The 12,595-nt window shown below is 39.3% G+C and overlaps 1 protein-coding gene across 1 annotated transcript; it reads left to right on the top strand.

Moving 5' to 3' along the window:
• Nucleotides 1–1,899: 1,899 nt before the first annotated feature.
• pih1d1 (PIH1 domain containing 1) lies at nucleotides 1,900–11,720 on the top strand. The gene is made up of 11 exons (XM_072369304.1): nucleotides 1,900–1,964; nucleotides 3,669–3,784; nucleotides 6,120–6,177; nucleotides 6,319–6,507; nucleotides 8,671–8,732; nucleotides 9,351–9,432; nucleotides 9,521–9,617; nucleotides 10,126–10,152; nucleotides 10,246–10,324; nucleotides 11,081–11,224; nucleotides 11,606–11,720. Exons 2-11 carry the CDS (start codon nucleotides 3,707–3,709, stop codon nucleotides 11,648–11,650), a joined length of 861 nt encoding a protein of 286 aa, XP_072225405.1. The 5' UTR covers nucleotides 1,900–1,964; nucleotides 3,669–3,706; the 3' UTR covers nucleotides 11,651–11,720.
• The last annotated feature ends 875 nt before the right edge of the window (nucleotides 11,721–12,595 follow it).

The following is a 12,595-nucleotide window of genomic DNA, read 5'->3' as shown; positions in this document are numbered from 1 at the left end:
ATTTCAGTTTGTTCTTGTAAATGAAGAATCTTCCTCACACATCGGAGTAAGTCATGGAGTTCCTCAGGGTTCTGTGCTTGGACCAATTCTTTTTACTTTGTACATGCTTCCATTAGGTAACATTATTAGACAGCATGGCATAAATTTCCATTGTTATGCTGATGATACTCAGCTGTACTTATCTATGAAACCAATAGGTTGGTCACATCTTAAGCCTGTCTTAAAGACAAAGACCTGGATGACTCAGAACTGTCTGCTTTTAAATTCAGACAAAACTGAAGTTGTTCTCTTTGGACCTCAGGAACATCCTGTCTCAGGGTGATGCAGATAAACTAGTTCATGCATTTGTTACTTCAAGATTGGACTACTGTAATTCCTTATTTTTGGGCTGTCCCACATATTCTCTGAAAAGCCTCCAGCTGATCCAAAAGTTCTGAGTTCCAATGAGAACTAACAGGAGAGATCATGTTTCTCCAGTTTTAGCTTCTCTTCATTGGCTCCCTGTTAAATTCTGAATAGAATTTAAGATTCTTCTCCTCACATATAAAGCTCTTAATCCATCCTATCCATCATATCTTAAAGATCTCATTGTAAGATATTTTCCTAACAGAGCACTTTGCTCCCAAACTGCAGGTTTACTTGTTGTTCCCAGAGTTTCTAAAAGCAGAATGGGAGGTCGAGCCTTCAGTTATCAGACCCCTTTCTTGTGGAATAAGCAGCCAGTAAATGTCCGGGAAGCAGACACCCTTTCCACTTTTAAGATTCGGCTTAAAACTTTCCTTTTTGATAAAGCTTATAGTTAGGCTCAGGTAATCCTGAAACATCCCATAGTTAAGCTGCTATAGGCTTAGACTGCTGGGGGACCTCATCTGTCACACCTTTCCTCACTTTGCTCTCTTTTTCCCCCTGTTTAATTTCAAAATTGATTTTATGTACATGTGACATTATTGTGGTTATTAACCTATGTTTCCCTGTTCCAACAGATATCCTTTGAATGGCGTTATGGTGTTTTCCCCCCCTCTTTTCCCTCTTTTCTGTCTTCTCAAACCCCAGCTGGTAGAGGCGGATGGCCACCCTTCCTGAGTCTGGTTCTGCCAGAGGTTTCTTCCTGTTAAAAGGGAGTCGTTCCTTTCCACAGCCGCCACAGGCATGCTCAGGACGGGAGATTGGACTGAAGACATGTTTCAGTGCAATCCGTTGGTTTCCTTAGCTAGGATATTATTTTTTGAATTGGCTCTATATGAATGAATTGGATTATGATTACAATGAATTGAATTCCAATTGGCTTGAATTGGACTATATTATTTAAGTGCCTTGAGATGACAACTGTTGTAATCTGGCGCTATATAAATAAAATTGAATTGAATTGAATTGAGTTGACTGGTCCTCCTGGTCTGGTCTTTTTGGGAGAGAAAACCTTTAATTCTGTTGATGTTTCTGAGTTGGTAAAAATCTGCCTTGGTGACAGCTTTGATGTGGCTGCTGAAAGTCAGATCTGAGTCTATCAACACTCCAAGGTTACGAACTTGGTCAGTGATTGTAAGGGCCTGAGTCAAGATATTTAGCAATGCTGACCCTCTTAATGGCAGCTGTCTTTAGTGACTTGGGAAACTAAAGAGAAAAAAACACATCTGGTTGAAGGTAAAAATTTGAAGGTAAAAACTTTGGGTAAAATATTAATGTCTCAATGTGCCCATTTTTAAATTGCTTTTTGTTCATTCAAATTGTTTGTGTGGCATAGAACAGGCATTTGACTTCAATATTTGACAACCTAACTTTTTGTTGAGAGCATGCAGCTTATCCCGAGCCAGGTTTCATTACATTGTATAAAAAGGAGTCAAATGCGTTTTTAATCACACATAACGGTCAGCTTTGATATTGTCGAATGCTTTTAGTCTGAAAAGATTGGAACGGAAGTTGGTGTTGTAGCGAGGAAGACAAGAGAGGCGTTTTTCGTTAAAAGAGTAAGCAAAGTTTTAGTCACATATCTTCACTGAGAGAGAGAAGTGGAACGGCAAAAAAAAAACAAAAAAAAACATATGGCTCAACAGCTACTTGAATTATTTACCACAGAAAACAAGAAAGGGGGCTCCTTTGCGTTGTATGCTAGTATGCTAAAGCTAGGCTAGTATCATATAAACACCACACGTGAAATTGCACCAAGACCAATCCACTTCAGGACCAATTCTGCAAGTTTGATCATTTTTATTGCCTTTACAGTGAGTTTTGGTGGGAAGCAAATAGTGCGTACTCGTATATATTTTACATTACACTAACATTAGGATTCACAAGAACGTGATAAAACTCACAGGCTGTTTTAAGTGTTTTAACCTCTTCTTTTAAGTGAGGTAACTGTATAACTGCTGTCAATGTGCAGGCTTGATTAAGAGAAACACAGAGAATCACTGATTAACCATGAAGGTGAGCCGTTGTGTAATTCAAGGCAGGGCAGAATTGTGGGTTCTGTCTGATTCGGAATGATGAGGAGTTTATGTCAGCTTAGAAGCAGCTCTGTCGAGAAGCTGTCAGGAACTTGGTGCAAAACCTGAAACCTTGAACCAAATGTCTGCATTACAAAATTAACTTGTGGAGACTAAAGAAAAATAAGACCAACGAGGAAGGTAAAAATCAGACATGACATGGATAGTACACAGCAGACTTGCATGTGGACAGTATGCTTTCACACAGAGTTCTGTCACATTTACATGACTCCATTATAGATGTTTGCATTCAGCTGTGTAAAAACAGCGGTGCGATGCTGATGTACTTTCATTTCTGCTTCATCTTATTTTCCTTTGTTCTGCTCTGGGTTTAATGGCACCAGGTTGTAATATTTCAGTTGCAAAGCCAAACACTGGATCATTTGTGTGTCCTCGGGTTGCTTTCAAGCCAGATGCAAAAAGAAAAAAGAGAGAAGATCTTAGTAACTTGAATGTGGTAGTTCACAGGTTGTTGCAGCATGATATGTGAAACACCTTTGCCTGCAAACCAATTGGTACTTTGTAGATTAGTTTGTGTCAGTTGTGCCGAAGCTGTTCACGCATGTGCATCAATTGATCAGCTGTCCTTGTGATCTTACAGTGAAGAATTGTAGTGCAGTGGACTGGCGACATGACATATCTTTGAGAATACACAACAGTCCTCGAGTGTGGCAGCATTTCTCACCAATTTGCTCCTGTGCTTTCCCTGGCAAGAAAATGTGTGCAGCTTCCAGTCACCGTGTAACATCTTTCTAAAAGCAGAACACGAGAGAACTGAATTTACAGCCTCTTGCAGCTGCTTCTTTCTTCCACTTTTTTGAAGTTTTGAAAAAGAGCATGTGATGCTATAGATGTCAAGGTTTACTGCAACAGTCGCTTAAAATGCTGCAAATGCCTGTGACAAATCAGGAAGTAGTGGAAGTCATGAATGTGAACATAGAGAGGACAGAAAATATGTCCACTTTTCTAGTTTTGTAGCATATACTCTGAAGTGCAGAGTTACCCGAGGACTCCAGTCGCAGATGTGTCTCTCAGTGTTGAAAAGGAAGCATAAGCCAGACAAACAGCCGTCACTTATCTCAAATCTCAAAGATTTCAGCCCTGAATTTGTCACATGGGCTTGATTTATCGATGATATTAGGGGGAGAAAAAGTGGATTTCTCATTTCAGTTCTTTCATCCTTTGCAGTTGAAGGATCCGTTGACTGATTTCACCCCAACGGGAGGATGACGGACTCGTCACTTCTGAGCTCTGAGCTGGAGTTGCAGCAACAAGAGGAACTTTATCAGCAGCTGCTGTTACAGGTGATACTGCTCTTACCATTAGTGCCCAACTGCATAGCCTTTGCTCATCAGCAGTCACAGGATGTTGAGTTATTAAATGCAATGTAAAAGTGAAAAAGGTTAATGAGCTTTACATGAAATTAGCTGACTAACTCCCTGAAGGTAATTGCACAGCTTTATATCTAAAAACATTTCTAATGATTTTAGTTAACCAATGTTCAGTTGAACATTTTGGTTTGTAAAAGTGGGAAGCATGTTTTTTTTTACCAAGACTAGCACCACCCCCAAGTCTGTAGTGTAAACATACGTCTGGAGCTGTGTACACAGTGGGTTTGCTAGTCTCTGTGAGTCTAAAGTGCCCAAACATATTTTTCGTCAAGAAACACAAACTGATGTTCGTCCATGTCAGTTCTGCCACCGAATCAGCAAATGACCTACGATGATTTAGTTAGTGATAGAGTTCCTGACATAAACACTGATAACAACACGAAGGCCAGTGGTCAATGCAACATAAAAACATAGAAACCATAAAAGCCAGATAAATGGTAAGACCACTAAAACAATCACGTAAGGCTATTTAAAAAGCCAGTGGCAGCTGGTATAAAGAGCTCTTTTATCTGTTGGTCTTCCTTTTTGGACACAAATCTATGATTTGAGCTCAGAGAACTTGGGGCGGCTGGGATCCCTCATGATTAACCAGGCTTTTTTAAAGGTCATGTTGTGCAAGGTGGGGGGGTTGTTGAGGCTGAGACCAACATTTTCGCTGCACGCCTTAATAATACAGTGTAGACGATTTTTTTTCTTTTGTTTTTTCAAGGTTAGACAGCCATATCAGCAGATAAAAGAAAACGTAAGAACGGATTTAAAAAAGATAAAACCTCTTCATAGAAGTACTGCCCACATTAAGATATCTGAGTTTATAATAAAAGTGCATTCAATGATGTGCACCTGATGCTCAAATGTCAGCTTGTTGTTGATTACTGCTCCAAAATATTTCATATTTCCATTTTTTTCCTAACATCAGTTATCATCTCCTTAGTTTTCCTTATATTGATGTCTAAAAAGGAAGAATTGCACCAGTTAATAAACTCTTGCACCACAGGACCGTGCTCTTAGTCGCCTAAAGCATCCAAACAGGCACTCATCACTCTCTGCACATAATTCTGCATGGTCATGAAATATTTGTTCCCTCTGTAGGGCACAATCTGCTGTATCTTGCAGCACCAGTAAATACGCTGTGAGCAGGCCTCGGATGATGAAAGGCCACATTTGAGTAGAAAAAGGGTGGAACTGCTAATTGATTGCACGGTTCCCTATTAGCTGAATGTAACTTAAAGTTAACCGCACAACAGAAGACGACACAAACGTTCATTTTGTTCAGATGTGTCAGCACTCAAATGTATGGTGAAATGTTTTCTCTTTTGCCGTTATAGTCTCTCTGCTGCCGTTGTTTTTTCTCTTTTGCCGTTGTGTTTTCTCTTTTAAAGTTGTGTTTTCTCTTTTAAAGTTGTGTTTTCTCTTTTGCCGTTATAGTCTCTCTGCTGCCGTTATAGTCTCTCTGCTGCCGTTATAGTCTCTCTGCTGCAGTTGTTTTCTCTTTTGCCGTTATAGTCTCTCTGCTGCAGTTGTTTTTTCTCTTTTGCCGTTATAGCCTCTCTGCTGCAGTTGTTTTTTCTCTTTTGCCGTTGTGTTTTCTCTGTTGCCGTTGTGTTTTCTCTTTTAAAGTTGTGATTTGCATTTCAGGGCCGCCGTATAAATGTGTGCAAGAATGCTCCTGAGTATTTGAAATTGTTCTTACCCAAGAACAAAATGAGTGTACAGACCAGACACCAAAAATTTCATAAACACGAGTGACACGGTCATTTTCAGCGAAAGGGTTGCTTATATATAAGCTATCTTATAGCTTATATATTTTTCCGCTCAGTCTTCATATATGTTCTCTTGAGAGAGACTATACAAAGATGAAGATAAACCTGCACTGAGGGCTGTAATGGGCAGATTGAATTGGCCAGCTGATTAATCAGTCAGCCTTTAATGCAAGAAAAGCTAGCTGCCTATACTTGGTAGTTTTGTATAAAAAATATTTATATATATATATATATATATATATATATAAAACGTCATGCTCTGTTCTTTATACTTCATTCACATTACAGTTCAATTAATTTTTTACATAGCAGCTGATCTAATTATGGAATATTTGGAGCTTGAATTGTAAGCCAGAGAGCTTTGTGCTTTGTTGGATTCCTGAGGGAATAGTAAAGGCAGAAAGCTCCATTGACCTTTTCTGTTCCACAGTTCTTTGCTCTTCACCTACACTTAAATAACAAGAACAAATTTCTGTGGCTTATTCCAGACGGTGGAAAAGCTGCAAACTGAAACTCCAGACTCCAAAGTTATCCGACCTCATCCTGGTGAGCTTCTTACACAGTAGTCCTTTCAAATTTATTGAAAAAAATCAGCATTTGGATGACATTGCTACAACTGTTTGATTCATGTTAAGCATGTCTAAGGTTTTTCCCCTTGGTTTTCTTTCCTGTTTCCCCTTCTCCTAGGCATGTGTGTGAAGACATTGTCAGAGCCAGGCAAAGACAAAGTCTTCATTAATATCTGTCAGTCAAACTCAGTCCCACCTCCGCCAGAACTCTCCAAAGAGGAGCTTGTGCAGCTGCTCCAGTTAGATGATCCCAGTAGTTACAGAGTTCCCATGAGCCTCGGCGAACCACACACAGAAGTAGACAACAGTATGTAAGCCAGGGGCACAAGCAGTGTATCTGCTCAGTATCTGCACTGAAGGATAAACTGTACAGAATTGTGTGAACAATAATTGTCTTCTGTAAATGGGTAAGCTGCATTTCACTTCTAAAGCTGCTCTACTTGATGATACATCAGTGATAATAGTGGGAAGGATTCCATTAATCTTCTCTTTGATAGAAACAATTTTATTGTTTCTATTGATAAAGAATCTCATGAAATCATCACTGCTGAGAGTTAAAGGAATAAATGGCTCAACAGAGCTCGGACTCTTTGTCAGCCTGGCAACAGTGCTGAAAAGAAACCTGGGATTGGAACCTGGGATGGAAACCTGATTAATAATAAGCAGTTCTAGCCTTACGAAGGGCTTTCTTATACGTTATTAAACTATCTTTCCAGACTAATCGAGACTCTTCTAAATTAGAGGAACGCCGTTCTGCAGTCTGCTTTAAAGCATGCAGCTGTGAATTATACCAAGGAGCCAACCTCTTCTGACTGATTACCTTCCTTTTCAGAGGGGCAACATTGTCCAGTGTTGTACGCATTGAAGCTGTAGTGCTGTCAACAAGTGAGTCAAGTTCTACTGGAGTAAAATTTAGGTAGCTGTCCTCTGTCATATCTGCACATGTGGCAGTGAAGAAACGGATGATGGAATTAACTCTTTGAATCTGGTTACAGCATTCTCTGACAGACATCTTCTATAAAATATCTGTAAAATTCTTCTCAGAAGCTGTAGAGTCTAGTAATGTAAATTTGAAAAGTTATCAAAAAATGGTCAGACAAGATAGGGTTATGAGGGAAAACTGTTAACTGTTCACTCTCAATGGCATTTTCAGATTTAGACCCCAGTCCTTAGAATTATGTGGAGATATTTATACCTCTGTGTGTATGAAATCCTTAAAATGTCTACTGGAACAAATGAAATTATACTTGCTTTCAGTTGGGTGCAGCCAGCAAGTGCAAGCTGTTATATTGATCAAAGCTTGGCATGTGGCCAAATTGCTTCCTGTCACGCAATCACTGTTTGTTGAAAATCTGACCTAATGTGCAGTGGGTGATTGTAAACTTAGGGATACACCTTGTAATCAAGGCATGTTGTGGGGAAAAGGTTAGTCAAACTCCCCTTTACAGGGGAATTTATTAACCGGAACAACATAGAAACATATTACATGGCAGCATACACAGAATTCCCAACGACAACAGCTGGTGAGATCTTCTTATACTTCCTGATAACTTTCTGTGCATATGTGGTCTAAAACCAATCTGTCTGACACCACTGTGTCTGCGATTACTGCAACATCCCCTGGACAGAGAACATTCAGACCCTAAACAGTGTGATGGTAAATTTTAGTGTGTCAATCCTCTGTCCTCTCCCACAGGAACAAACTACAGTCCTCTAAAACCCAAGATGGTTGTTTTCCAAAGAATTTCATATCTGTGCTCCAATAAAACATTTCCAATGTACTTTGGAACAGAGACAGACTCTGAATTCTTAATCACAGAGACTCCAGATGGCCTGTTTATCACAGAGTAGACGGGCTATTATGTTTGGATCAGCACAGGCTGTGACTTTAACCAGCTTTGTATATGGTGCAGTTTCCATATTAACTGTTTACATTTTCAATTCCTCTCACTCCACAATCATCTGCTGAGACTGAAATGGCGGCAACTAAACTGTGAAATGAGGATCAAGCTAACTCAGAGAATATAAACCCAGCAGAGCTCTTAGATCCAAGGACTCAGGTCAGCTGGTCCAGTCCAGAGTCTAGACTAAACCTGGAGAAGCAGCATTTAGCTGTTATGCTGCAAACAAGTGGAACAAACTGCCAGTGGAGATTAAACTGTCACCAAATGTAGACATTTTTAAATCCAGGTTAAAAACGTTTCTTTTCTCATGTGTCTATGCATGAAATCTGCACGGTATATTTTAACTTGTCTAGACTGTTGCTTGTTATTGTTAATTTTAATTATTTAATTTCTTTCTATTCATATTCTTTTACATATTTTTAATGCTTTTTCCGCTCCCTGTGCAACTTGTTTTGTACATGAAATGTGCTATACAAATAAATTTGACTTTGAATTTAAATGGTAGGACCATTTTGCATCCCAAGACCTCTCCACAGTTTCTCATTACGTGTGTGGCTCTGTTTCAGACTCCCAGGGTTGTACAGCTTATGATGTCGTCATCAACCAGGAATTCTTCCAGAAATGTCAGGTTTGTGTTTGTGGTGTTGTTTTTCAATCATGACTGTTATCTGCTCTTGCCTCAACCAAAAATCCATTGGATCTGCTTCTGACTGGACAGAACTCATTGGTCATTACCCCTGGTTGGCCTCTATGCACTGGCTCCCAGTATTATTTTGAAATGATCTTAAGATCTCGCCATTGACTTTAAAAGCCCTTCATGGCCTGTCACCTGCTTATTTGTGAGACCTTTTATTCCCGTATATGTCTGTCCATTGAACATTATGAAAAATAAACGGACTGAGATCCTCTAGCAGAAGACTGTTACTTTTATCAACAAGTCTTTGCTGATTCTACTTGATTTTTCTGATTTAGTTTTTGATTGATTGATTGGAAAACTGGCTCACAGTTTTATTATATTTCACACTGTTGTTTGGATTTAGGTTGTTTTTGCTTCATTTTGTTTTTATCTGTGGCTGTATGAAGCATTTTGTAACATTTGTTTCGAAAAGTACTGTATAGATAAAGTTATTTTTTTATTATTATTATCATCAATCCATACAATTGAAAAGCATCAGAATGTAAATGTAAAATGTCCCCACATGTGTAATATGTAACAGTCAACATAGAATGTGCATGTGTCTTGCAGAAAGATCCCTTGTTCCAGCAGTTTGTAATTCTGGTGTCTGTGGAGGGTTTAGAGAACAAATACAATCTGGAGCTCAACAGAGGTGAGTGTGTGATTGTGTAACCTCCTCAGTTTGTTATGCAGTCCGCAGTTGAAGGGTTAGCTCAGGGTTCAGCTTTGTTTTTGTGCAGAGTGGAAAGTGCTGAAGAACAGAAAGTTCCTGGGTTCCATCAGCGAACAGAACATTCGGACGAAGAGCAGGCCGGTGATCCAAGAGCTGCAGTCCGAGTATGTCTCCCTCTGTCTGAAATAAATCACATAAAGAAATTTAATTCAATTCAGTTTTATTTATATAGCTCCAAATTACAACAAATGCCATCTTAAGGCACTTCAATAATACAGTCCAGTTCAAGCCAATTGGAGTTCAGTTCATTGTAATATAATCCAATCAAATCCAATTAATTGAATTCAAAATGAGTCCAATTCATACATACAGAGCCAATTCCAAAACAATTTCCTAGCTAAGGAAACCAAAGAATTGCACCGAAACTTCTCTTCGGTCCAATCCCCCGTCCTGAGCGTGCATGAGGCCTCTGTGGAGGGAAACGGCTCCCTTTAACAGGAAGAAACCTCTGGCAGAACCAGACTCAGGAAGTGTGGCCATCCACCTCGACATGAAGCACATCTTTAAGAATTATTCTCGTTAGAGTGGAGATTTCATCAGGCGTGATAATGTGTGTCAAAACTTGGACAGTCAACATTCACAGTTATCTCCTCTTTGTCTAATTTCCTGCAGGGAAACCCCCCCCGCGGGTGCTAAAAGGTGAGCCCTTCCTAATTGTATGCCTTTTGGAAGCTCTATGCAAAGTTAGAGGAACTTTTCTAATGTTTCTTTTTTCCTCTCCTTTGTGCTCAGACCAGACTTCACGCTTTTTGTGGAGCCTCCTATTGGAGAGCCTGAACACCTCATTGCGGAAATCAAGCTTCCTGGTGTGGTAAGATATACATGCGCGGAGTCACAAACAGTCACATCATCCACCTCATAAAGATGGGATCCGGTTAAGCTTCACCACTTTGTTTGGAAATGGAGAAATCTGATTAAATCTAATCGCACAAAGCAGAATTTATTTTTATAATACAATTAATCTCCTCTTTAGGAGGTACACCTGTACAACAGACTGACATATTCTACATTAAACAAGACAGTAGTCGTCATTTTTTACCTGTACTGATTAAATTGGTGTGTTTCTCTATGTGAACTCTCCCTTACACACAGAAACCATTTAGTCTTTGTGAGTACCTCCCTTCCAGTTCAGTTAAATAAATACATTTGACATGAAATCTTGTCGGTGTCTCTGAAGGGTTGGGTTGGCAAGTCAGTTCCTGCATGTTGGACTTTGAACACTGTGTGATCAGACAAGTTTCCCCCTTGTTAGCAGTGTTATCATGGCAAAGTCTCAAAACAGCATTACTTTCTTAGTCAGTCATGCTCAGTGTTTTCCTTTTAAGTCCCAGTAACAGAATTATTTGGATGAAATTCACAATATGTCATATTTATACTTAATAAGATGTATAAATAAGATGAAAAGATTACAAACAAACAATACAATTGTGGACTTGCTGTCAGTTCGAGTGAAGGGTTCTCTGAACCAACCCATGCTGTCCAGAATAATTGAATATTTGTCAGACAAACTGCATCGTCTGTAGCTGAGTGAAGCAGTTTCATCTGGATCAACTTGTCTCCTGTGCAGTCGTCGTCTCGCTCTCTGGTGCTGGATGTCGGGGAGGACCGACTCGTGCTCACAGCTAGGCCCTCACTCTTCCATCTCGACATCTTCCACCCGTTCCTCATCGACCAGGAGAACAGCATGGCGCAATACAACAACGGCACGCAGGTATCTAAAGCCAGCGCTGCACAGACTGCACTTACATTCCTTCTTTTAATTTAACTGTACATAAGTGACAGCACCAACAGATGACAGTGAAATAATAGCAGTGTTGCGTCACTAATGTTGTTCGTAAAGACACGTATTCATACACACTATACAGGTCCAATCCCAGTTCTTACTGCTCTACCCCTCTGTTGTGCAGAAATAATGAGATGTGTTTCTGTTCCACATGGCCCTAGAAGCCCTCTTTAAAGCTCCACTAAGGCACCATTTCCTAGCAAAATGCAGACTTGGGGCCAAGGGGAGGAATTGGTATTTGGCCATAATCTTGCATAATGCATATTTAATGACCTGACACATGATATCTTCCATTTTTCTCTCTTCCAGATCCTAACTGTTACTTTGCCTGTGGTGTCCTCAGGAAAGCTATGAAAAATATCCATTTATGTATTTAATTCTTGAACGATGCTGTGATAATAAAGTGTTGTTGTTTTTATGTAAAGCCACGCTCACTCAGCGTTTTTTTTTCTTCATGATTGAAAAAAAAAAGACATCGATCCTGAAGTCTGTAAGACTTTTATCCGAAAATATAATTTGAAAAGTGAAGTAAATGTTGTTTTTTCATGTTCTCTCATGTTCAAAAAAATCTAAAAACATCCAACACAAACACTTTGTGAGGTGAAACCTTCTGCTTTTATTGTAAATTTATGACTGTGCCTCAAGGGTTCTCAATATTTTTCAAAAATTCTAACTGAATGTCTTGCGGTGGAAGACTTGACGTTTCTACCTTATTGTGTTCTTATCAAAGGTGTTTAATTGTTTTTTTCTTAGCATATCAAACGTTCCACTGTGACAGTTGAATGTTTGCTTGCGTCACCTGTTGGCCAGTTGCCCTGTTGAAACATTGCTCACACAAACTGAGCTTTTCTCTTTGATGCTCCACACCCAGAAAACGGTAATTAAACGGCAGGGGTAAGAGGTGATTTTTTTTTTTTGTACATAGAAATCAAAGAAAGGAAGGAAACAAAGAAAGCCTAATTTACTCTTAAATTTGTGGTTTTTATAAAGGAACATGTTGGCTGCTTTTTAGTAACATTTTTATTAACCATTGAAGCGTTGTGTATAAAGAGATAATTTTTCCCTGGTGTGGTAAGACATACATGCGCAGAGTCCGCCTCATGAAGATGGGATCCGGTTAAGCTTCACCACTTTGTTTGGAAATGGTGAAATCTCATTAAATCTAATAACACCTAGTAGGATTTGTTTTTATAATACAATTCATCTCTTTAGGAGGTACACCTGTACAACAGACTTGCATATTCTACATTAAACAAGAAATGAATTGGCATTTTTACCTGCGCTCATTAAATCTGTTTC

The sequence above is a fragment of the Leuresthes tenuis genome, unplaced genomic scaffold (genome assembly GCF_036924035.1).
Source record: "Leuresthes tenuis unplaced genomic scaffold, fLeuTen1.0.hap1 SCAF_17, whole genome shotgun sequence".
Lineage (NCBI taxonomy): Eukaryota > Metazoa > Chordata > Actinopteri > Atheriniformes > Atherinopsidae > Leuresthes > Leuresthes tenuis.
The sequence above is the reverse complement of the archived record's forward strand: the minus strand, read 5'-3'. Positions and strand labels throughout refer to the sequence as shown.